This window comes from Syngnathoides biaculeatus, chromosome 3 (assembly GCF_019802595.1).
Source record: "Syngnathoides biaculeatus isolate LvHL_M chromosome 3, ASM1980259v1, whole genome shotgun sequence".
NCBI lineage: Eukaryota > Metazoa > Chordata > Actinopteri > Syngnathiformes > Syngnathidae > Syngnathoides > Syngnathoides biaculeatus.
Window position 1 is genome coordinate 12,718,391 of NC_084642.1, and position 23,267 is coordinate 12,741,657.

The 23,267-nt window shown below is 40.4% G+C and overlaps 1 protein-coding gene and 1 pseudogene across 1 annotated transcript in view; both read right to left on the reverse strand.

Moving 5' to 3' along the window:
* spata17 (spermatogenesis associated 17) overlaps nt 1-23,267 on the reverse strand; it is a 73,158-nt gene that overhangs the window by 39,381 nt on the left and 10,510 nt on the right. Inside the window, exons 6-9 of the mRNA XM_061814393.1 lie at nt 19,879-20,002; nt 14,611-14,850; nt 12,753-12,883; nt 9,842-9,941 (exon numbers count right to left, since the gene is read on the reverse strand). Coding sequence (XP_061670377.1) covers nt 9,860-9,941; nt 12,753-12,883; nt 14,611-14,850; nt 19,879-20,002 — 577 coding nt within the window. The 3' untranslated portion in view covers nt 9,842-9,859. The remainder of the gene's footprint in view (nt 1-9,841; nt 9,942-12,752; nt 12,884-14,610; nt 14,851-19,878; nt 20,003-23,267) is intronic.
* LOC133498715 (5S ribosomal RNA) lies at nt 17,971-18,089 on the reverse strand (annotated as a pseudogene).

Below are 23,267 nucleotides of genomic sequence, written 5' to 3' on the forward strand. Positions count from 1 at the left end.
TTTTCACGCATTATATCCTTCAGTATATCAAAATATTTAAATGTTTTAATCTGAAGCCATAATCTGGTATCAGGAGAGGATAACTCATTGGTCAAACATAGCATAGAGTTATTTCCCTTTCCTTCTGACCCAACATGGCTACCTCAAGTAAAGATGGAGCCTTTTCCAAGAGAAGAAAGGGAGAGAGGTCAGTATGCAACCATGTTTGTCTTCAAAATGCTAATCCATCAATATTATTAATGCGGAAGTGTTGTTCTAGAATAAGAATTAATTAAAAACATATCTCTAGTACGTACCACTTCACAGAACTGATAACATACCCGTCCCAGTTTTGAGGCGCTGCCGGCGAGAGGGTCCATCTTTTTTGGCCTTTGTTTTATGCGTTAAACAAAAGAAGTGTTATTTCCTTGATTGTGGCCTGTTAGGAGAGTTTTATCTCAATAAGGCAAAAAATTGCCACCCTGCCCATGAATGAGTTAAGAGCCTTCAAACTAAATTTTTAGCAGACGTACCTGGAGATAACCTCTGCCAACATGAGAACATCCAAATGCCACAAAGGAATTCGAATTTGACTTCTCGGTCATTTTACATGTCAGGTTTCGAGGTATTCCTAATAACTAGTGATCATAACAGGGGAAACGTGATGCAATATAGTTGTTGGAATACTGTAAATATTCTCAGTATCTTTTAAACTATTTGTATGATGGGATAATCTATTTGTCATATGTTCTGCGAGCTATTCTAATCTTGGTCATGAGGCAGCTCACTGGCACCTCATAAGTTTAATTAAAAGAGTGAACGCACACAATGCATTATAGGTGAGTGTGGTGGCATGCGTGGGATTGTTTACATTCATTTAGGGACAGTGGAAGCGTGCGTGCAGGAAGGAGTGAAGAGTGAGAGGCTATCTGCAGACAGAAACTAATCAGTGTCTGGGAGATAAGAAAGCCTTTATGGTGTATGGTAATCACCCCCACCATCACCAAACCACTTGGCCTGCCACCACAATGCATAATCACTTCGACTTATTCACATGATTGATGAAATGTGCGTTTGTGAAATCTGAGCTGCTTCTGTTATGTTTTTTTCCCTCCTAGTACATCCTCCCTATCTCATTCCTCCCCTTCTATCTTTCCATTTCTACCAATCTCTTCTTGAACCTCTGCACATCTCCTTCTCCCGTGCAGCCCACAGAGGTAAAAAACATGTACAAACAAGAAATTACGAACACGGTGCGGGGTCGCTCTTGAAACTACGTTCATGCACTCACACAAACAACCGTGAGACCCCAGACCATTGAGCAACTGAAGTTGTACATCAGGCAAAAATGGGAAATAAGATTCAACAAAAAGTGTCCTCACTCCCTAATTACTTACTGAGTGTTGTTAAAACCAAAGATGATGTGACGCCGGGAAACATGCCTCTGTCCCTTCTTTTTTGGTGTAATATGCAACAAATGCAAAATGTGTGAATATTTAAAAAAAAAAAAAAAAAACAAAGTTGATTAGTTTCAAAATTATCCTTTTTGTGGTGTACTGATTCCAAAACAGTTTGAAAAGATTTGGGAAATAATTGTACTATTTTTTTTTCCTACTTCATTGGAATTGGGATTTGTACAATGGGATGGTGAATTTAGGCCCACAGCCTTGGGGTGCTGTCACACATCAATAATTAGAAACTAAGAAAAAGAGGAGGGGTATGGGGAGGTTGTCTTTGCTCCTTGGCATACACCTAAGATTAAATATGCACAATTCCAATGCAAAATGGAATAGAAGCCTGCGAGGCCCGAGTGTACATCTAATCCCCCGTGCTGGAGTTGTTTCAGGCGGGGTTAAAAGGCTCATCAGTCAACACAGGCTGCTTAACACAGGACATCAATGCCATTTGCACATTTAGTGTTTGTGATTGCTTTGCTTTACAGGTCCCACTGGCACCAAGACTACCCCCTCACAGATGTGCACTATGCTGAACGGGAATAACTCACACAAACAGTCCTCAACATTATTGGACCCATGAAAACAACACCCTGCGAACAGTCAAGCATAATGCCATGGGGCTGCTTTGGTCATCTTGTACTGGAGGCCTTGACTATATCACAGGCATCATGAAATCAGAAAATTATCAAGAGAGCGAAATATCTTGCATAGTGTAGAAAAATTGCTTGAAGCAGAGTTCATGGGTCCTCCAGCAAGAGATATGGACACAGGAAGGGTAGAAAAAAAAAAGGGTTGGGGTGGTGTGTGTGGGGGTTTGGGGGTGGGGGGATTGATCAACTGTCATAAAATGGCCAGCTATGACACCTGATCTCAATCCAATTGAAAATCTTTGGAGGAAGCGAAATCTTCCATTGGGTAAAAGAACCCTGCAAATGTTCGAGAGTTTGAACACATTAAAAAAAGAGAATGAGAAAACAGCAGATGCGGAGTGCAAAGAGCTTATAGATAGATACAAGAAATGTTTGGAAGCTGTCATCACTGCCAAATGTGTGCAACAAAATATGAAGGTGTGCCAATATTGGTGCATATGCTGTTCTCAGATTTTTTAAAAATTGAAATTACAATATCCAAGTTGAAAAAATAAATGTCATCATGAAATTACTTCTCTCCACTTAAAAGATCCTGATGATATATCTTTGGTACATTTTATTTCGTTCTGAAGATAATATACATGTTGTGCAAAAAATGAAGTTGTACCAATAATGGTGAGCATAAATGAAAAGCGTACTGTATTGCCAAAAGTATTGGCTCACCTGCCTTGACTCACTTTTAAGAATTTAACAGACATCACAGTCCTAATCGATTAGGTTCAATATAATGTTGGTTCTTAGCAAGAAAAACATGTTCAACTCTTCTGGGAAAGGTGTCCACAAGGTTTAGGAGTGTGTTTATGGGAACTTTTGAACATTCTTCATGCAGGAAATTTGTGAGGTCATACATTGTTGGATGAAAAGCCCTAGCTTTCAGTCTCTTATCAAATTCATTTTTGAGTTCAGGACTCTGTGCAGGTTAGTCAAGTATATCTACACCACCAAACTCACTCATCCATGTCTTTATGGACCTTGATTTTCACACTGATGCACCATCATGTCAGAACAGGAAGTGGCCAGCCCCAAACTGTTCCGACAAAGTTGGGAGCCGTTCACTGGAACTGAGGGATCAATATTTTAGCCAATTCCATGCCCCCAACTTTGATGGAATAGTTTGGAAATGGCCCTTTGACTTTCCAGCATACAAGTTTCTTCAAGGCTTGGATGTGTTTGGTGAGATTGAACTTGAGTGGCCTCCACAGAGTCCTGACCTCAACCCGATAGAACACCTTTGGGATGAACTATAGCAGACACTAAGAGCCAGGCCTTTGTGTCCAACATCACTGTGTGAACATTCAAACCTTTTGGACAGCCTTCCCAGAAGAGTTGAAGCTGTAATTGTTGCAAAGGGTGGACCGACGTCATATGAACTCTGTGGACTAGGAATCAGAAATCACTTAAATTCATATGTGAGTCAAACCAGGTGAGCAAATACTTTTGGCAATACAGTGTAATTATGGATTCTGTAGAATGTACTAGCAAATGTAAAAATGTGGTCTTCACATAAACTGATGAACTGTGAAGTTAAAATAAAGACTTCAGAAAGAATAGGTTCCCATTTATCAGACAGTATAGAAATGTATATTTTTCATCTTCACAGCCTGGGATGACTAACATTCTGCTGTATATGAGCTAGCTATCTGCCTTAAGCTTGCATGAGTAATTTGATGGCACATACATGCATTTACACACATACTGTGAGACAAGGGTAGGAAAGTGTGAGTCTAGGTCAAAGAAAAAGTTCCAGCAAGGGAAAGAGGATGACGACAGGAGACAAGCAGTGATTCTACCACACTATAGTCCATGCTGTATGGCTCAGTGGAGCACATCCACAGAGGCACTGGCGATATATTAAGGCACAAACATCTTCTTACTTGTCGACCCCCTTCTTACATTCATGCATACACCAGACTATAGAACCATGATGACACTGGATTTCAGTAACATTGTTCACACATGTTTCCTGCTTGGAAAAAAAAATGGAATTTATCACTTTTAGTACATTGGTGCCTTGAGACACAAGTAGAACTATTTATTTCTGCAACAGTGCTTGTAACTCAAAACACTCGTATTTCATTCTTTCCCCATTAAAATGAGTGGACTACCTCCTCTTCCTTTTAAGTAAGAAAAAGACTTCAATTGTTCTTAAAAAAACATACTGCAACTACATAAGAACAGAATGTGAAGAATTTATTGCTTTAATTCAATTGTAGTATTAAATAAGTAATTGTATTCATTGTAGTGCTCCTTCTGGCCACCTGGGGGCAAACATGAAAAAACACAAGAAGAAGGTTTTAACTGATGGTGAGCTGCACTAATCCATCCATCCATCCATCCATCCATCCATCCATCCATCCATCCATCCATCCATCCATCCATCCATCCATCCATCCATCCATCCATCCATCCATTTTCTTAGCTGCTTATCCTCACAAAGGGAGTGATGGAGCCTATCCCAGCTGCCAATAGGCAGGAGCCAAGGTACATCCTGAACTGGTTGCCAGCCAATCGCAGCACACATCAAGACAAACAGCACTCACAATCACATCTAGGGGAAATTTAGTGTCCAATTAATGTTGCATGTTTTTGGGATGTGGGAGGAAACCGGAGTGCCCGGAGAAAACCCATTTCAGGCACGGGGAGAACATGCAAACTCCACACAGGAGGAGCCGGAATCAAACCCTGGACCTCAGAACTGTGAGGCCAACACTTTACAGCTGATCCACCGTGTCGCCGTGCTGCAGTAATATTGGTAATTATTTTGCCTAATACCTACGAGTACCTATTGTTAAGTTTAATCCATATTGCTCAGTCTTTTAAAAAAGGTGAGAAGACGCCTGAAGAATGGAGAAGTGTGCTAGTTCCTATTTTTAATAACAAAGGCGATTTGCAGAGCTGTGGAAACTACAGAGGAGTAAAGTTGATGAGCCACATAATGAAAATATGGGAAAGAGTAGTGGAGGCTAGATTGAGTACAGAAGTATTTGCAAGCAACAGTATGATTTCCTAGGAAGAGTACAACAGATGAATTATTTGCCTTGAGGATGCTTGTGGAAAAGTACAGAGAAGGTCAGAAGGACCTACATTGTATCTTTGTAGACCTAGAGAAAGCCTATGACAGAGTATCAAGAGAGGGACTGTGGTACGGCATGTCTAAGTCTGCTGTGGCAGAGAAGTATGTTAGAAAAGTACAGGGCATGCATGAGGGCAGCAGAACAGTGGTGAGGTGTGCCGTAGTTGTGACAGAAGAATTTAAAGTGCAGGTGGGACTGCTGTTTTGGAGACAAAGTTAGACAGAGCAGACTTTGATGGTTTGGACATGTCCAGAGGAGGGAGAGTATATTGATAGAAAGCTGATGAGGATGGAGCTGCCAAGCAAACAAGCGAGAGGAAAAACAGAGAATGTTGATGGATGTTGTGAAGGAAGACGTGAGGGCTGTTGGGGTTCGAGAGGAAGATGCTGTAGATACGCTTAGACGGAAAAAGATGACACGTTGTGGCAACCCCTAACGGGACAAGCCAAAAAGAAAAGATGCTCGTATTGAAAAATGTACTTCATGGTTGTGCATGTCTTCTGGTGTGCATTGCGGCCAAGGTTCTGGTCAGGCGTTAGCTTTTCAAAGTTGTGATGGGTGCCGCTCTAATATGAGGGGAAAGATATGCTGGGAGCCAAGCAAACACAGACGCGACCACTCAGTCTAGTGTATTTGATTAGCACGTGGCCTCCTAATTAGCTATCTTTTATTGTTCCAGGCAGTACCACTGGCGACATGGCTAATAACATAGCCATGAAATAAGCCTGGACAGAGAAAGGCTTTCCCATAACTTGCATTTGAAATTTCTCATACAACCGGCTGGAACAATAAACTAACGTTATCATCAGCTGTGCAGTATTTCTGCCCTTTTCTCATTTTAACTATTTTTACTCAGTGAGATTTTCCTTTTGTGGCCAAAGAAGTAGCAATGTTTTCCTCACAGAACCAACAAGAACAGAAGATTTAGGTTACAACATTTCCCATCTGATTCTCACTAAATATGATCTCACACCTCCCCTTGTCCGTATTCAGAGATGCAAAAGAGAACATGAGAGTGCAACAGCTCAAAATCCAATGAGAATATGACCCAAAACTGTAAAAATATGTTCTGTTGGAGCTTTCTCTGAAAGTTTTTTTAGGGTATCGGGGAGATTAAATAAAACAATGAAAAAATGTTAAGTAAAAAAAAAAACTAAAGTGGGACTAATCAAGGAACTATACTGTAATTTCTAGCCTATAAGCCATGGCTTTTGTCACACGCTTTCAACCCTGCGGGTTATGCGGTGATGCAGCTAATTTGTGCATTTTTTTCTAACGGCCGCAAGCGGGCACTTGATCGGAAAAGGTAAGAGTGAGACAGGTGGAATATATATGCTGAGGAAGTGACTTTTCCTGGTCTGGCTCTCATACCACTGCATTAGCGTGTTACTGCCTTGTCTCAGTGATTTTTACCAGTATGTTTTTTTTTTTTTTTTAACCGGCCCTTTTAGTAGAGCGCTAGGGTTACCGCAGCGGCACTAGCGTTCAACGGTATGTGTACCGTCTTCCTTTTAAATATCTTTTGTTTCAATGTGGGTTTCAGTGTGGTCACTTGTGGCTTTTACACAGCTGCGGCGTATGTATGTACCAAATGGTATTTCCTTTATAAATGTACTGGGTGAGGCTTATAACCAGGTGTGCTCTGTAGCGCGGGTATTACGGTAAGTTTCTGAAAATTTTTCACTTAAATGACTTCTTCCTGCTCTTATGTGACACCTTTCTGAAATGTTAGTTACAATCTGCACAGTATTGGCTTGGTTAATTTAATGATGGCAAAGGTTCAACATTTGGATAGAGATCATATAAATGTAATTCTGACCACTCATGTGTGGAAACCATTTGGAAATCCTATTTAAAATCAATAAATCTAATTTCAAATAATGTAATTGAATCAACAGTATTCCATGTCTAATCGGGTTTATAGCAGATAGGCACAAAAAAAAAAAAATCTACTCCAGAAGGGCAATGAAGAGAATGTCATATTTTTGTCTACAAATGATCATTTAGGAAATGCAAATTAAAGGTAGGTGAGTGCGGTGAGGTCATTAACACATCTGCCTCAGTAAGGTTCAATCCTCCGTCGGAACATCTGTATGTTTGATGGCATAGAAAAATGGACGGATGGAGTGTTAAGTAGTGTTAGACAGCAATGATGACATTCTACGTGACTACAGTCGAGATGAGTGGCCAGCAGTCTTTGGAAAACCTCGGTTCGATATGAGTTTCTTAAAGGGCAGAGGCTAAGCAAGGTAAGAGTTTTAGCCTGTTGTAGTTTTCTACATATAATTTCATACAATAAACAATTGCCGACTTCCAAGAAACTCATCACCGGAGAGGGACCTGTTTAATGAGGGCAAGGGCAAGGACAAGAACGGTGGAGAAAGGGCAAGCACCCCTTGGTGTAAGATGGTGGCTATTGAATTCCTGGAGAGGCAGAGACTGTCATCATTGTGATTATGTGTGGATGTCTGTAAGTTGTGACAGGGCACACAACATTAACACTGACAGCCTTTCTTGCTGTGACACAGATGGGTATAGTAAATAAAGGTCCAGGAGTCATGGGCTATTTCCAGAGCTGTGATGGTCAAGCCAGAGAGGCAGACTATGCAGCTAGCAAAAATTGGGATATGCTAATGATGGGACTTCAGGCTACAAAGCAAGGCTTAAGGTGATGATTACAAGCAGAGCAGGGTAATGTGGCAGGGTGGGTGATAGGGCTTCGGCTGGGATTTGAAAATAATTAGGAGCGTGGCTGGATAGCATAGCCAGATAATGTGGCTGTGGGGGAGGCATGGCCCCGGCACGGTACGAAGATGATGAGTATCAAGGCTGAGCTGTCCACTCCATCGGCCCTCTGAGCTGTGACAAAAAGCTTTGCTGGCCACTGCCGTAGCTGGGGGTGCTTCCAACGATAGGAGTTATGCACTAATTACGACACAGGCAGAGAGCGCAAATAGAGAGAGAGAGCCACATAAGGATGAAGCAGACGGAAACACGGTCTGAAGAGCTCTGACTTGCAGCAATACAATAGAAGTGGGCCAAGGATGAGAAACAACATCTCCGTAAAACCATCCTACCAGTCCACCAGTACGTTATTCTAAAGAATTTACTGTAGAATTTCTAGTAAATAATTTCATTCCATATTTTCTGTAAATTATACACTATTACCTAGTAAAATGAGCAGCAACCCTGCAATCTCAATTTAATTGGAAGAAAGAGTCAGGTGGTGGGTCCTGCGCAACCAAGGATGTTGGGGAAAGTGAGTAAACCATCATGTGTATGGAGGTGCGCAGAATGAGGTAAAGACAGCAAAAAAATATAATTCGTGACCCTTCAGTCCAAGTTGATTTGACTACCATCACCATTGTGTCCAATATATATATACAAAAAAAATGGTCAACCCTTAATAGATGTCCATGGCATAGCGTCAATCTTTTGATCAATAGAGCACAGGTTGGATTGTTTCTGTGTTGTTTGACAATTCACAGATACAAGCGTATGGAAGATTAGGTAAGGGTTCCCATTATGAAAAGTTGCTCTCTTGATGATCTGCCATGGTATCAGTACTAATCTCGCAATTATGCAAAATAGACCACGACTACTTCTGCAAAAGCCATCATGGACCATCTGATCAACACAAAGTGTACACCTCCAGCCCCATTTGTCAGCTGTGAGAGACCACACCCCCCCCACCCATTCAATCCCCATTCTTATTTATCTCCACTTCCTGGGGCCGTGTTAGTTCATTCCCGTGTCGCTGCTCGCTCCTTCCCTTGCTCTTCTCTCTTTCCCTCTCTCGCTTGTTTCACTTCTTGTTTCCGGGCAATTGGGTCTGCTGTTGCTGGTGGGTTGGGGGTGGGGGTAAGAGGCTGGGTGGAACTGCTGGGAAGATTGTGTGTGTGCATGCATATATATGTATACGTGTGCATGCTGGGAAGTGAGCTAATAAAGGACGGTGATCCATGAAAGGCCTTGAGCAAAGACACAGTCAATTACCTAATGCCTGGACCAAACCGCAAGGCCCACGCGCACTCTCACTCGCCAACATGCGAAACCCTTCCACCCCCTCCCACCCCCTCTCACCCCCTCTCACACACACACACCACACACACACACACACACACACACAACACACACACACACACACACACACACACACACACACACACACACACACACACACACACACACACACACCTCATTTACGTATACATGGAAAGGGGGCAATGGAGGGCATAACTGGGAATTGTGTTGGTGTGTGGGTGGGTGTACATATGCGTCTGATGGAGAGCGACGATTTATTAAATTGCTGTCACTTTTGACAAATTTGTGCAACTCAAATTGAAAGGGCTTGACTGCACCGAGTCTGTTTTTTCGCTTTTATGTGAAAGACGGCTAGTGTGTTACACATCAGGCAGAAGCCATGGCAACCTCTGAATTACGCTTCATCTATAATTTATATCTACACAAACTGTATGTTTTTGTATATTAACCACAAAGCTAGAAATGGCTTCTGTTCAGGATCACATGACATGACTTAAGATATGTATTTTAAACTACTACTATCTCTGGACTCTTCATCTCACGGTAGCGTGGTGGATATTTTATTGCCAAAAATTAGCAATGAAGTTGTTGAAATAAATTATCCTTACTACATTTGTATCCAGAATTGCTAACCTACCTGCTGTTGGTATCGGCATTATGTGAGATTCATGGCATTTTCTGGATGAGGAATGGCAAGACTTCTGTGGTCCAAATGGTGGTGCGTACTTTCTGGTCCTCTGGTTGACAAAGCAAAAAACAATACAAATAAAACATATGAAAAAATTGAAGGTAAAAAAAAAGCATATTGTACTACTTGCTGACAAATTTGTGTGCCCCAGAAATAAATATGCATAAATGCAGGGTCAAATTAATTAGCTTTTTTTTAATCTATTTATCACTATCTAGGAGAATGGAAAAATTGCAAGTTTGTCTCCCTGCATCAGAAAATTTTTTGAAATACACAAATTTAAATACTTTAGAGCTGTAAATTTGTTTCTATATTTGTGTAGTTTTTAATTTCCAATTGAGCTTTGTACCCGACTTTTCAAATTACCTCACAGGTTAATCCCCCCCCCCAAAAAAAAATAATAATAAAAAAATCTGTATATTCCATGTCACATTCGCCACAAGAAGCTACATAATTCAGATCCTTTGCAGGAAATTGGAAGGCAAAGAGTTAAAGTCATTCATTAATTTTTCTGTATATTTGAAATTTAAATGATAACATGCTATTATTATTTATTTCAGGTATTTTTCAAATTCCATGCTTTGTCCTGTGATGCAAAATTGGAGTAGCAATAATGAAGAAATAAATCAATGCGAATGATGAAATTTTGATCTGGAAAAAAAAAGATGGAAATTAAAGTTTATTTTGAGGGTAGTAAATGGCACAATATACACATGCGCACACACGCACACAGTTGAAGCCAAAAGTTTACATTCACTGAGTAAAAACCCACATTTAATTTTTTGCCTCACTATCTGAAGTCAAATCAGACTAAATCTATATGCGTTCAGGTCAGTCAGGATAAGCAAAATTATTGAAATTTGTTAAATGCCACAATAATGAAAGAGGGAATTTCATATAGAATTTTAGAGATACCTACTTTCTACCATATTTGGCCAAAAATTATTTAAAAATCAAAATGATTTTCTGAATTTCCTCTCTCCTTTTATATGTCATAGGTGAGATACTTATGATGAAACTTACAGGCCTCTCATCTTTTTAAGTGGAAGACCTTGCACAATTGGTGGTTGACTAAATACTATTAAGACCCACTCTATATCCACACACAGACAGTATATATCTGAATATTGGCTATGAAAGTCACTACTACTGTATTACTCCATTGGCATAGTAAAACGCTAGTGAGAAGATCATGTACAGCTCCAAAATGTTGAAGAAAACACACAGATAACCAGACACAATGTAGAATAAAAACAATTGGGAAAACATTGTAAAATGGATATGAAAAGATAAGCTTTGGAGGACCAGGTGGTGACATTCCTCAATATTTAAAATTTAGGGACCTGCTCAATGTATTGAAATTCAATATAATAACTTTAGTTCTATCTAAAAAAAAGAAAGTACTTTTTTGAGTGACACTGTGAGAGGCAAATTATAATTGTAGTTAAAGTCAGCAAAGGTGTTGAAGTGTCATGAAGTGAGCAAATTCAACTGTTTTTGTTTTTCATTATCCTTCCCAATAGTAGACTGAAATCTACCTGATTCTGTATGCACCATTTGAATCACCGTCTGTTATTTCCCCTGTCACTGCTAGACGTCATTGAATTTATGTCAGACACTCTCGTGATTGTGCAGCTTGTTTGATTGAAGGTATGCTAAATACCAAAGAAGAGCACACTGGTAAGAAAGCTGGGTGGTCTTTTGTTCTGTTGCCAGGAAAATTACGGCGTGAATAAGATCAAACTGAGGGTTAATATGAACACTTCACACAGAAACTGAGTAGATTAGCCCATGAGTATTAATGAGGTTCTCATCAAATGTTTAACAAAGTCACAAATACACTGCAGCTACACTTGTTACTTACATACGCACTGTTCTTAATTACATGGAAAAGCTTGTGACACTGTTAATAAGAAATGTGTACTAAAGCAGTATGAAAATAATCAAGCATACACCCGTTAAATTCCATAACAAGGATGAGCTAATTTGGTACTTAAGGTTGAATGAATGTGCTTGTGTTAATTGTAGAGCAACATTATTGGCACACAAACTAAGCAGTAAAAACTTTATGTACACTTACACAATCCAAGTTTCACACAATTGCAAAATGCATGCATTTTTACAAATGTATTCATATTGATGTAGTTTGCATTTGGAAGGAACTTCAATGCATCATATTTTGTTTTTCTAATATTTTGGGCTCCAAGTGGAGTGAAAGTCAGACTGAACATTCGGGTGTCTGCAGGTTTCAAGAACTAAAATAAAAGTTTTTCAAAGAAAATACGCAATGTAGTTTTTTTGTCTATGTAGCCTTTGTAAGACCTTTAGAATGACACATTTGGATTGTGACCAAATTTAATGTAAGAATTATGGATCTGCGTACATCCTGTAATTTTTTTGTTATATTAAAATCACATTATTTTGACAGCTCTTTAGTAATTCTGTGCTGTTTATTTAAAGGGGGCGGATGTTGAATTGTCCCTCAGGCCATCCTGTGTAAAATTTGCATGTTCTCCCTGTGCTTGTGTGGGTCTTCTCTGAGTACACTGGATTCCTTCCAGATTACAAAAACATACAAGTTTACGTTCATTGAAGACTCGAAATTGTCAGTAGTTGTGAATGATTGCATGGATGGGAGTTTGTCTCTATGACCTCTGTGGTTGGATGGACACAAGTTCAGATTGTACCCCACTTTTTGCTCAAATTCTACTGGGATGGACTCAAACACACTCGTGACCATAATGAAGACAGGTACTATAAAAAATGGATGAAGTCTACGTAATGATGTGGCCAATGTGTGGATGTATTCTTTGCAGTACACAACAGAGAAACTATAGAACAATTAAATTGTGTGACTCACGGTGTGCCACTGTAGAAATGCAAGTCATTCTGAGCCTCTTCAAAGTGCGTGCACGAGTTCTGCAGACCTACAGTGAGCTCAGGAAAACGTACATTTTGCTCCCACATTTCTCTGGGGTCTCTGATCCGGACCTGAAATAACCAAAGATAATCACAAGTATCAGATAATGATTTTCTCTGCTTGAGCCTCTCATGACTCAATCTTTGTCTGAACCCTTTCCCACAGGTGGTGACGGTTTATAACTAAAAAGCAAAACGACAATCCTTTCATTTCTCCTCCTGTGACACAGAGACCACGAGAGAGACAGAGAGGGAAGGCGTGAAGAGGGGAAAAAAAGTAAATTCAAACCAGTCTGAGTGCTAGTGATGACAAAAGATAATGTGACACATTTTGCTCCCAATTTAACTTATTCTGCTTGACTAGATACTTTATAAAAAAAAATGCATAAAGACTTTGCATAAATTAAAGCTCTGAATATAAAGTTCTCCAATATAAATGGAGATGCTCCCACTAATGTGCCACTTGTAAAATGTCTAATTAAACAATACAGTATAATAAGTCCTGGTGCTTTGCGGCGGTGACCTTGTTGCCAGTTAAAACGCCAGGTTGGCGAGAAGAGAGGGGCAAATGTGGGGAAACCTGTCCTTGCCCCTATCGCCATGATCATTGGCCTGGCCTGACCACTTCTGCAACCTGTGGCGCAGCCTTATCTATCTTTACCAGATAGCTAGTTTGGAGTGAAGGGGTGATAGTGGAAGGAAGAAAGAAATGGGGTCTGTCTGCACTAATTACACAGAATATATCAAACTGCAGCAATATACCTTAGTATATATTTGCATTCTGCTCAGTGCTCTTATTGTCATCATTAAGTCTCTACTAGCGACCCTCCTGAGGATAAGCGTATTGAAAATATTAACGGTAAATATGGCTGAGATACTGTTACACCGATGAGAAGTAAAAATATTAAAAACCTCCCCCTTAACATCGCTCAGGCCCCTTATTGTCCAATTTTAAAACTCATCTTAAAACTAATTTATATTCTTTACTTTTTAACCAGCATGGTTACTTATTTTCAGGGACAAAAATATCCACAAAACATTTAAATTTAAAGTTTCATGTAGTGTAATAACAGCACCATAACCTTCAAATTTAGAATTGCAAAAAATGTAAAAAAATAAATGAACTAATTTAAATTGAAATTAAATGCCGATTATTTTCCAAAGTCACAGACTGCCACAACAGAAGGATGAAAGAGCCACATGTGGTTGTAGAGTCCGGGGATGCGGACCTCTGTGTGAGATACTGACACAGAGCTGCACACTCACAATGCTCAGTATATCAGAGATGCAAAATGTCCCATTCCTAAAATCCCAGAGAGAGAAGTGTACCATGTTTTAATGATGCCATTATTCTTTGTAAGGAGTTTTAAAAGATCTTTGCCTTTAATAAGAACAATTCCCAACTGGGCAAGACTAGAATGATGTGGTGCTAAAATAAAGGGAAAGACACTGTAAAAACCATTACTCTCTTATCAGCAGGGCCTCGTTTCCATCTTCCATTGTATATAAATGATAATGCGAAAACTACCATTTATTTATTTACCGACCTCTACAGACAGGTGTGCCATGGGCCAAGGGTATGATATTTGGGAATTTTCAATTAATCGTGTCAACTCATGATTGGCAAAAAAACGAGCTTCCGCTCTGTATTATCGCCACCTAGAGGACAGTAATCAAATAATAAATATGAAAAGCAGCCCCAGAAAGCTTGGAGGGAGGGATTTCCACAAATACACATTTATTAACAGGAATTTTGGTGTAGGACAGTTAAAATGCAGCTTCGGTTGAATACGTCCTACCTGCTGTTTTGTGCTAGTGATACGGGGAAGTATAGGCTTGGGGGAACAGCAGGCTCTTGTTTTGCTCCTCAGGGATTCAGTCCCAGTCCCATCAAAACTCGAGTGTGTTGGAGCTGCAGGTATGAGATGACCACAGTCCTGAGGGACTAGCGTGGTGGGGGTCAGGTACTTGACCTCCCTCAATAGTAACTCCATCTCATGGGGGGCAAGCCTGAATGGAGAGTTGAAGACCCCTGGGCACTAAAGACAGAGTGAGGTGACAGACAGAATGTTCACATTACTTAGTATTAGCAAAGAACAATGATTATTTCCCATCCATTTTCCTTGCTTCATCAAAATAAATAGCGGCTTAAACACACTGAAAAAAAGAGATGATCAAAGACAGTCCCCTCCACACGTATTAGAATGCCAAAGAGCACCTTTTATATTAAAGCCACCCACTTTTCAAGTGAGCAAACATGGAACATTTGACTGATGGGTGTTTCTAGTTGCTCAGGTGTTGCCTTTTAGACTCACTAATTAAACATTGTATGGTGCTTTGCTTCACCTCTGAAAACTGGATTTGTTGTTCAGCAAACATGAAAATCACATCAATTGATCAGAGCTGTTGCACAAACAGTGGGCAAATCCAATACAAGAATTTGGAATGTCCTGAAATAGAAAGAAACTACTGGGATAGTGACCAACAGACATCAAACAACTCGGCCAAGGGCATCAAAAACAGTTGATGACAGAAACATTGTAAGAGCGGTGAAGAAACACCAAAAGATAACAGTAAGTAACATCACTGGTAACCTCCACAGGGGGCAGGAGTGAAGGTATCACAATCCGTTGTTTGAAGAAGACTTTAAAAGAATAATGCAGGGCATACCATAACAACTAAACCACTCATCAGCAAAAAGAATCAGAAAGCCAGATTGGATTTTGCAAAGAAGTTACAGCGAAGAGCCACAAATGTTTTGGAACAAGTTCCTATGGACCGATGAGCCCAAGATTAATCTCTACCCAAGTGAGGGAAGGGCCAAAGTATGGAGAAAGATCCAAAACACACAAGCTCATTGTCTGTGAACCATGGTGGAGATAATTTCATATCTTGGGCTTGCATTATTAATGATGTAACTCACGGCGGTTGCAGCAGAATGGATTCTGAAGTCTACAAAACCATGTCTGGCAATTTACAGAAAAATGCACCCATACTAATCAAGAGAAGCTTCATCATGTAATAAAACACAATGCCAACACAAGAAAGGACTTCATCAGGGGGAAGAAGTGGAAGGTCTTAGGCGGACCAAGTCAATCATCCAACGTTAACCCAATGCATTTTACATGCTGAAGAGGAGAATGAAGGGAGAAACGCCCAGAAACAAACAGGAACTGAAAGAAGGTGCAGCAAACCACCTGAAGAATGAAATCCTTGTTTGAATGAAGAATGCGACCCTTGTGGGGATAAGTAGCTTGGAAAATGGACAGACAATACAACAGTCTGGTGAAGTCAATGGGCCGCAGGCTCAATGCAGTTGATGCAAGTAAAGGTTATGCCACCAAATATTAAAATGTTATTTACTTTTACTATTGCTTACTTGAAAACTGGGTGGCTTCACACTAAAAGTGTTCCAATCTGCGTTTTTCAACATCAAGATGTACACAATCATGTACTATAAAATGAAGGCTGGAATTCGGTACTTTTGTCTCATATTCATCTTTTGATCTGAAACCCAAATGTCGTCAGTATACAACAAAAACAAGGGAATTGACCTTGCTGTTCCAATACTTTGGGAGGGGGCTGCAGTAATCATACAGACGCAGAAATCCACACACATACACAAGATATGAAGTGGATTTGCAACAGAAGGCCTTAGAGCAAGAATTATTCACATTACAGTGATCCTTCTGTATGCATGTTAATTACCAGACCAAAGCTTTGAGTTGGAAGACTCTTACTTTATATGCTAATAACACCACTTGCTATTTAGGACACTCTTAAAATGAGAAAAGGGCTCAAGTGGGAAATGAGGACTATCATGTGTCAGCTCTTTTCAAAACAACATTTCTAGACAGCTTTATTAATGTTTTTTTTTCCAGTGGGATTTAGTATTTTGAAAATAAACTACATTAACAAAAGTTGATATAGAGCTGGAAAATGGCAGATCAGAGAATGAGTATCCCTTCAAAGCAAAATATCTCTTCACAAAATTACAATTAAAAAAAGTTCAATACTAATCCTATAAATACAATTATAAAACCGATTAAAACACTAAAACTTCTTACATAATAAACACAAATTAGCACACAAAATCCCTGCATATTTTTAGTCTTGGCGGCATGGTGGGCGAATGGTTAGAATCGTCTGCCTTAGTTCTGAGGACCGGGGTTCAAATCACGGCCGTGGCTGTGTGGAGTTTGCATCTTCACCTTGTGCTTGCGTGAGTTTTCTCCGGGTACTCCAGTTTCCTCCCAAAAACGTGCATTATTTGGAGACTTCAAATTGCCCGTCGTCATGCCCCATCTTCTCTGCTAATTGTTTTTTTTTCTTTCAGTTTCCTTCACTTCAGGGTGTACCCCGCCTCCTCGCCGAAGATAGCTGGGATAGGCTCCAGAACTCCTGCAACCCTTGTGAGGATGAGCGGCTTAGATAATGGATGGATAGATCTTTAGTCATTGCTGACATTCACTGATAGGGTTTAGGGGGCAAAACAACAACCCAAAAAAAGAAGCCCTGACAAACATGTCACTTCCACACACACACACACACACACCACACACACACACACCACACACACACACACACACACACACCACACACACACACACACCACACACACACACACACACACAGGCACACACACATACTTAATCCCACAGCAACGAGCAAGCTATGGGAAGAGCAATGATGCCGACCCCAGGAACACAGCATCTCTGTCTCTGTCAGAGGGACGTTTTGGTAAGCTATGTGTGCAGGTGTGTGTGTGTGTGGGGGCCAGGGTCCGAGTAGTGCAGAAGGATGAACTGTGTGAGAAAGCTATCTATTCACTGCTGACAAGGTCAGAGCAATGAAGGGAAAGAGTCCCATGCCATATGCAGAAAAAGAGCGAAAACAATATACAGTATCCATAGAGAGAAAAGCTCAGCAGAGGATTGTGTGAACACCAAAACCATTCCTCAAAACTAAATATGCAATGAATTACTAAATGCCAAACACACAACAATCAAGATTTCTATTTTACTTCTTCTTTTCCTTTCGGCTTGTCCCGTTAGGGGTCGCCACAGCGTGTCATCTTAGGTGAACGTATATTTGTTTGCCGCACTTTTATGCCGGGTGCCCTTCCTGACTCAACCCCTCTGCATTTAGCCGGGGAGAGAAGCTTACAGCACCTGGTATTTCCATGCAGTCTCCCATCCAAGTACTAACCAGGGCCAAACCCGCTTAGCTTCTGAGATCTGACGAGATCGGGCGTTCTCAGGGTAGCATGGCCGTAACAATAATAAAAAATTAAATAAACTGCAAGAGTTGAGTTGCACTTTTACGACTTTGTTATGTGGTTGGAGCATGAGGTATTTGCATTCCTGTCTCTTATGAGATATGTTTCATGTGTGAAGTCTGGATGCCTCAGAAATGTAACTAATCTAAATACCGGTGCATGAACTGTTCAACCACAAATAATACATGTTTGTATAGAAATACATGTAGTCCTCCTCAAGGGTAAACTTCACCGTGAAACATTATTCTGCACATCACCGTTGATCACAGAAGTTTCCACCAATGAAATTTTAAAAATCCATAATTGATCACTAATTTTGTCAGTTCAACTGCCCATCTCTAATTATACAGTGGTGCCTTGAGATACGACTAATCTGACTTCCGAGTTTTCTGAGATAAAAGCTGACAACTCTTAGCTTTGACTGAAACGACCACTGTATTATGGTTCTGATCTCACGTCACAACACACAACAGTTTGGAAGTCCTTCTTCTTCTTCTTCAAAAAAAAAAGAGTCTCTAACCTTTTTACTCCCACTCCCAGTTGATGTTTACTACTAAACTAAGCATTCGTTCATTTTCTGTACCACTAAGGATCACTAGAGTCTCAGCCGTGCTGTGGCCTGTTTCTGTTATCTTGGAATGCGAGACAGGGTACACCCTGAACTGGTCGCCAGCCAATGTCAGGGTGTGTACAGGATAAGCAAACAACCACCTGCACCCACATTCCTACCGACAGGCAATTTAAAGTCTTCAATCAACATACCATGCATGATCAGGGATGTAGGAGGAAACTTGAACAACCAGAGAAAACCCACACAGGCACTTGGAGAACATGCAAACCCCACACAGGTGAGGCTGGATTTGAGCTCAGGTCCTCAGAACTGTGAGGCTAACCAGTCACCCATCGCCCAAACCAAATTTAAGAGTATTAAGTATTTAAAACCACCATACTGCTTTGTCCTTGTTGCCTAATGCAAAATACCTACAACCGTTTAGCAATGTGAAGTGAGCACAAACCGTGAAGAAAAAGATGTAGATCTAACAAAAACTCACAGGCATATATCTTATGTGAAAAACAACTGCTATTACTGGATCTTACTGAAGAAATAATACCATCTTCATGCGTGTTTATCTCTATTATTCTGCCCCCAGGGGATAACGTACAATCAGGAGAAGCACAATCTCATTGCAGTATGTTTTTATATCATACAGTATAGAATGCTATTTAACTCTTTAAAAGAGCTCCAAGCTCAGAGGTGACAAGTGGCCCTTATTATTCAAGTTTTAAACCTTGATTTTATATACTGGTGTTTAACAATTTGTTCTGGAGGCTGAAACATATGACAGGAATTCCCATTCATTCGAACAGGGAAAACTGATTTGAGATGAGTGATTTACGTTCCAGGCGTGGTCAGGGAACAAATTAAACCTGTATCGCAAACCACCACTGTATGGTCATAGCCGGTGGATGGGGTTGAGCAGTTGTGAGTTTACAGTCTTCATTGGCAGTTTTTGTGATGCCCGCTGGCCTCTTCAGCAAACAGTCCCAATTTCCATGTTTTTGGCCAGCAAGGGGTCTTGAAATAGTGACGCTTAAATCGTGACTTAAAGACTCAGCTAATTCTAATCAACCAGTAATTGTGAAAGGATGTGGTTGGCCCAAAGACTGCAGATCATTACATGAAAGTGTTTATAGGAACAGAACATGAAACCTTCATTTGACCCATCAGATATTAGCCTGATCATTGTCAAATCCATTGACACTGTGTGCTTGTGCATCCTAGACCCACCTGTTTTGTGCTGAGGAGGTGGTGCCATCTGTAAGCTTGGTAGACTTTGGCTTTTTGCTCGTTCACCTTTTTCAGACAGATTCTCTCTCTCTTCTGGAGCTCTTCAAGTTCATCCATCTCTCTCCTAAAAAAAAACAAACGAATACTATTGATTCTGTCAAGGTCTGTGTTTTACCTTGTTTCATGTTTTTCTGTGCAGCATGTTGTTCATGTTTTATGTGCTCATTTGATGATTGTGTCTGCTTGTTCTTATCAACCCTCTCTACCATGTGTCAACCAATCAGCTCCCTCCAACCATTTGTGTCTTGTCCAAGTGTTCCTCATTGTCTGGTCAATTTGTTTGTTTTTGGATTTCTGCTTTCTTTCAGTTTATGTTGCTACAGTCATATGCCGTTGTCAGTCAGTTTCCTGGTCATGTCTTGTTTCCTTTTGCAGAAAATGGCTCAGAGTGTTTTGTTTGCTGCTTTGAATCTTGTTTTTTTCCCCCCTCATGCATCTCGTTTGCCGAGTTTTTTTTGTTTTTTTTTTAATTAAATACAAGTTTAAGACTTAATTGCAGTCCCTGCATTTGGGTCACCCACCTTCTTGCCTCCACCTCCACCAAAGACCCAATCCGATTAAGAAATTTCATTTCTTGAAACAGATTGTTTCAAAACTGTATTTTTACCAACCATATTTTATGTTGTAAGTCATTATTTTCATAATTTTCTCTCATACTTAAGACCGCCAATGCCAAACAATCCTAATGTGGATCAGAGCAAATTAGGTTAAATACATACTGTGATTAAAAAAATGGAAATGGTGCACCTTCATAGATACCACCAAATGCATTTTACGATTCCACCACATTTAGTATCACAATGTAATTGTGCCAATTTTTTGTGTTCCGATTGTCAAATTATAAGCATTATTCGTGTGTTATACTGACAGTTGAGCCAAATGGCCTTATATTTAAATTAATAAATGCAAAGATTTGAGCACATATAGGACAATTAATGTGGAGCCGTGCGTGCGTATTTATCATGGAGCCTTTGGTGGTAATTCCCTCAAGTGTCCTTCAAATGAATGAAAAAGCACCTGATAATAAGAGGCTGGGACAGCAGCGGTACCGTGGGAGAAAAACAAGAGAACGGGCGGTGTGGGGGGTGCGGGGGGGATGAGTGCATGTGGAGGTATAAGTGGGAGGATGATGAATATATTTCATCACAACAGCCAGGACAGGTCTGTCTGTGACATCTGTTAAGCCAAGCTGCTTAAATGGAATGCATTAAAAGTCCATACGCAGCAATTTCATCTGGCAATCACAAAGCCTTATTGTTACAAGGGGGTAATAACTTAAAAGAGGGAATTGGAAACAATTACTAAAACACTCATATCAGAGTAATGTGAAAACGCGGACACACGTAAAGCCAATCTATTTCCTCAAGAGCAATTCCAGGACGTGTTGCCTCTCGCTCATCAACAATTCGTCCATTTTCACTGCTTCCACCCCACTGTTCGAGCCAACTTCTATTTTCAATTACAGACCTCAACAGACGAATCAGAATATTGTTAGCAGGTCTGTAATGGCAGGTTAATACATTCATTGGCTGGTGGGATTTAAACAGAAAAATTACAACGTGGTTCCTGACGCATTTGCATTCTCATTTCATTCTCAGCATCAGATTAAATTACAAAATAAATGAAATATGCAGAGCATTACCCAGATGCAAGATGATATCCGTGTGTTTAGGTGTCAAACTAAGTAGTTTAAGAATTTCTGTATGTTCACGTATGATGGTGTGTAAATAAATATAGAGGTTGCTTGGCCTCCATTTGTCACCCTGGCTAACAGGAATATTACTTATTAAATGTGAAATATAAAGTTTGGGTTTCCTCTGGGACAGCATGGTTCACTAATTGAATGTGCACACTAACAAAAGTACTTTTTAGTGCGTTTACGTTCATTTATGAGTAAAAATGATTTTTTTTTTTTTAAAGAGGGTCTAGTGCAATATTTTTGGCAAGTGAGTGCCAAAGAAAACAATAACAGCATGCTTGTCAATATCCATGCAGTATTCCAATGGAATTGCTGAATTTGTGCCCAGCATTGAACAATCTTATCGGTGTGTGTGTGTGTGTGTGTGTGTGTGTAAGTGTGTCGGTCGGGCTGCATGGGTGACCTTTGTTTCCTGCCCCCAGCCCAGCCCCAATGTTATTAATTGCTGTGTAGTGGACAAAAGCCAAACAGATTTGTAACGGCTGAAGGCACCTCGATCTGTGTCGACCCAACCAGCCGACACAACATACAACCCTCATTAGCCCTGTTCGGCACGCTGCACATGCACTTGGATTGTGTGTGTGTATGTCTCTATGTAAGCGAATGAATGAGCGGTGAATGCAAAAGAAAAAGAAAGAAATTGATAAATCTATAAGAACAAGAGAACAGCCATGAATTAAAAAAAAAATCTGTGAGTAATTCAAGAACTCCTAAAAAAGGTTTTTAATTGCCTATGGCAGCAAAGTGCTACCTATGGCAATGGCCTCAATAAGTGAACCTGCTCCTCTCACTGCCAGTTTCTTTACACAAAAGTACAACAGGACAGTCCCAAAGTGTACATCCTGCAAACCGAGGATTGCTGATTTGTATCCCCACCCAAGTGTATGTCATAGTTGTGTTCCTTAACTCATATTGCCTATGTATGAATGCGATTGGACCTTTGGTGGTGGTGAGAGGGGCCGTCGGTGCTAATTGACAGCCATGCTTACGTAAGACTGCCCAAGGGCAGCTGTGGATAGATAAAATCAAAAGATTCCTTTAGGAATATGCATAAACAGCATTGTAAGAATACATAGATTATCTTGAATGCATTATGGATGGAAAAAGTTTAGTGACAAATGGGCATCAAGGGCTTAAGTACAGTTTTTTTTCATTTTCCTATACTATATTTAAGCAGTGTTTATGTTCAAACTGTGCATAATAATAATGTGTCTAATAACACTATTAAATAGTCTATCCACCCATGCATTACCTTCTGAGCCGCTTATCGACACGAGGGTCACGTCAGTGCTGGAGCCAATCCCAGCTGTCAACGGGCAGGAGGCAGGGTACACCCTGAACTAGTCATCAGACAATTGCAGGGCAGATGGAGGCAGACAACAGTCGTACTCACAGTCACACCTAGGGGCAATTTAGAGTGTCCAATTAATGTTGTGTTCTTGGAATGTGGGAGGAAACCACAGTGCCCGGAGAGAACCTGTCGCAGGCACGCAGAGAACATACAAACTCCACACAGGCGGGGCCGGGATTTGAACCCTGGTCCTTAAAACTGTGAGTCCAGCGCTCTACAGCTGTTCCATCGTGCTGCCTTATTAAGTAGTTTACAGTATACTTAAAAAAACCTTTTGCA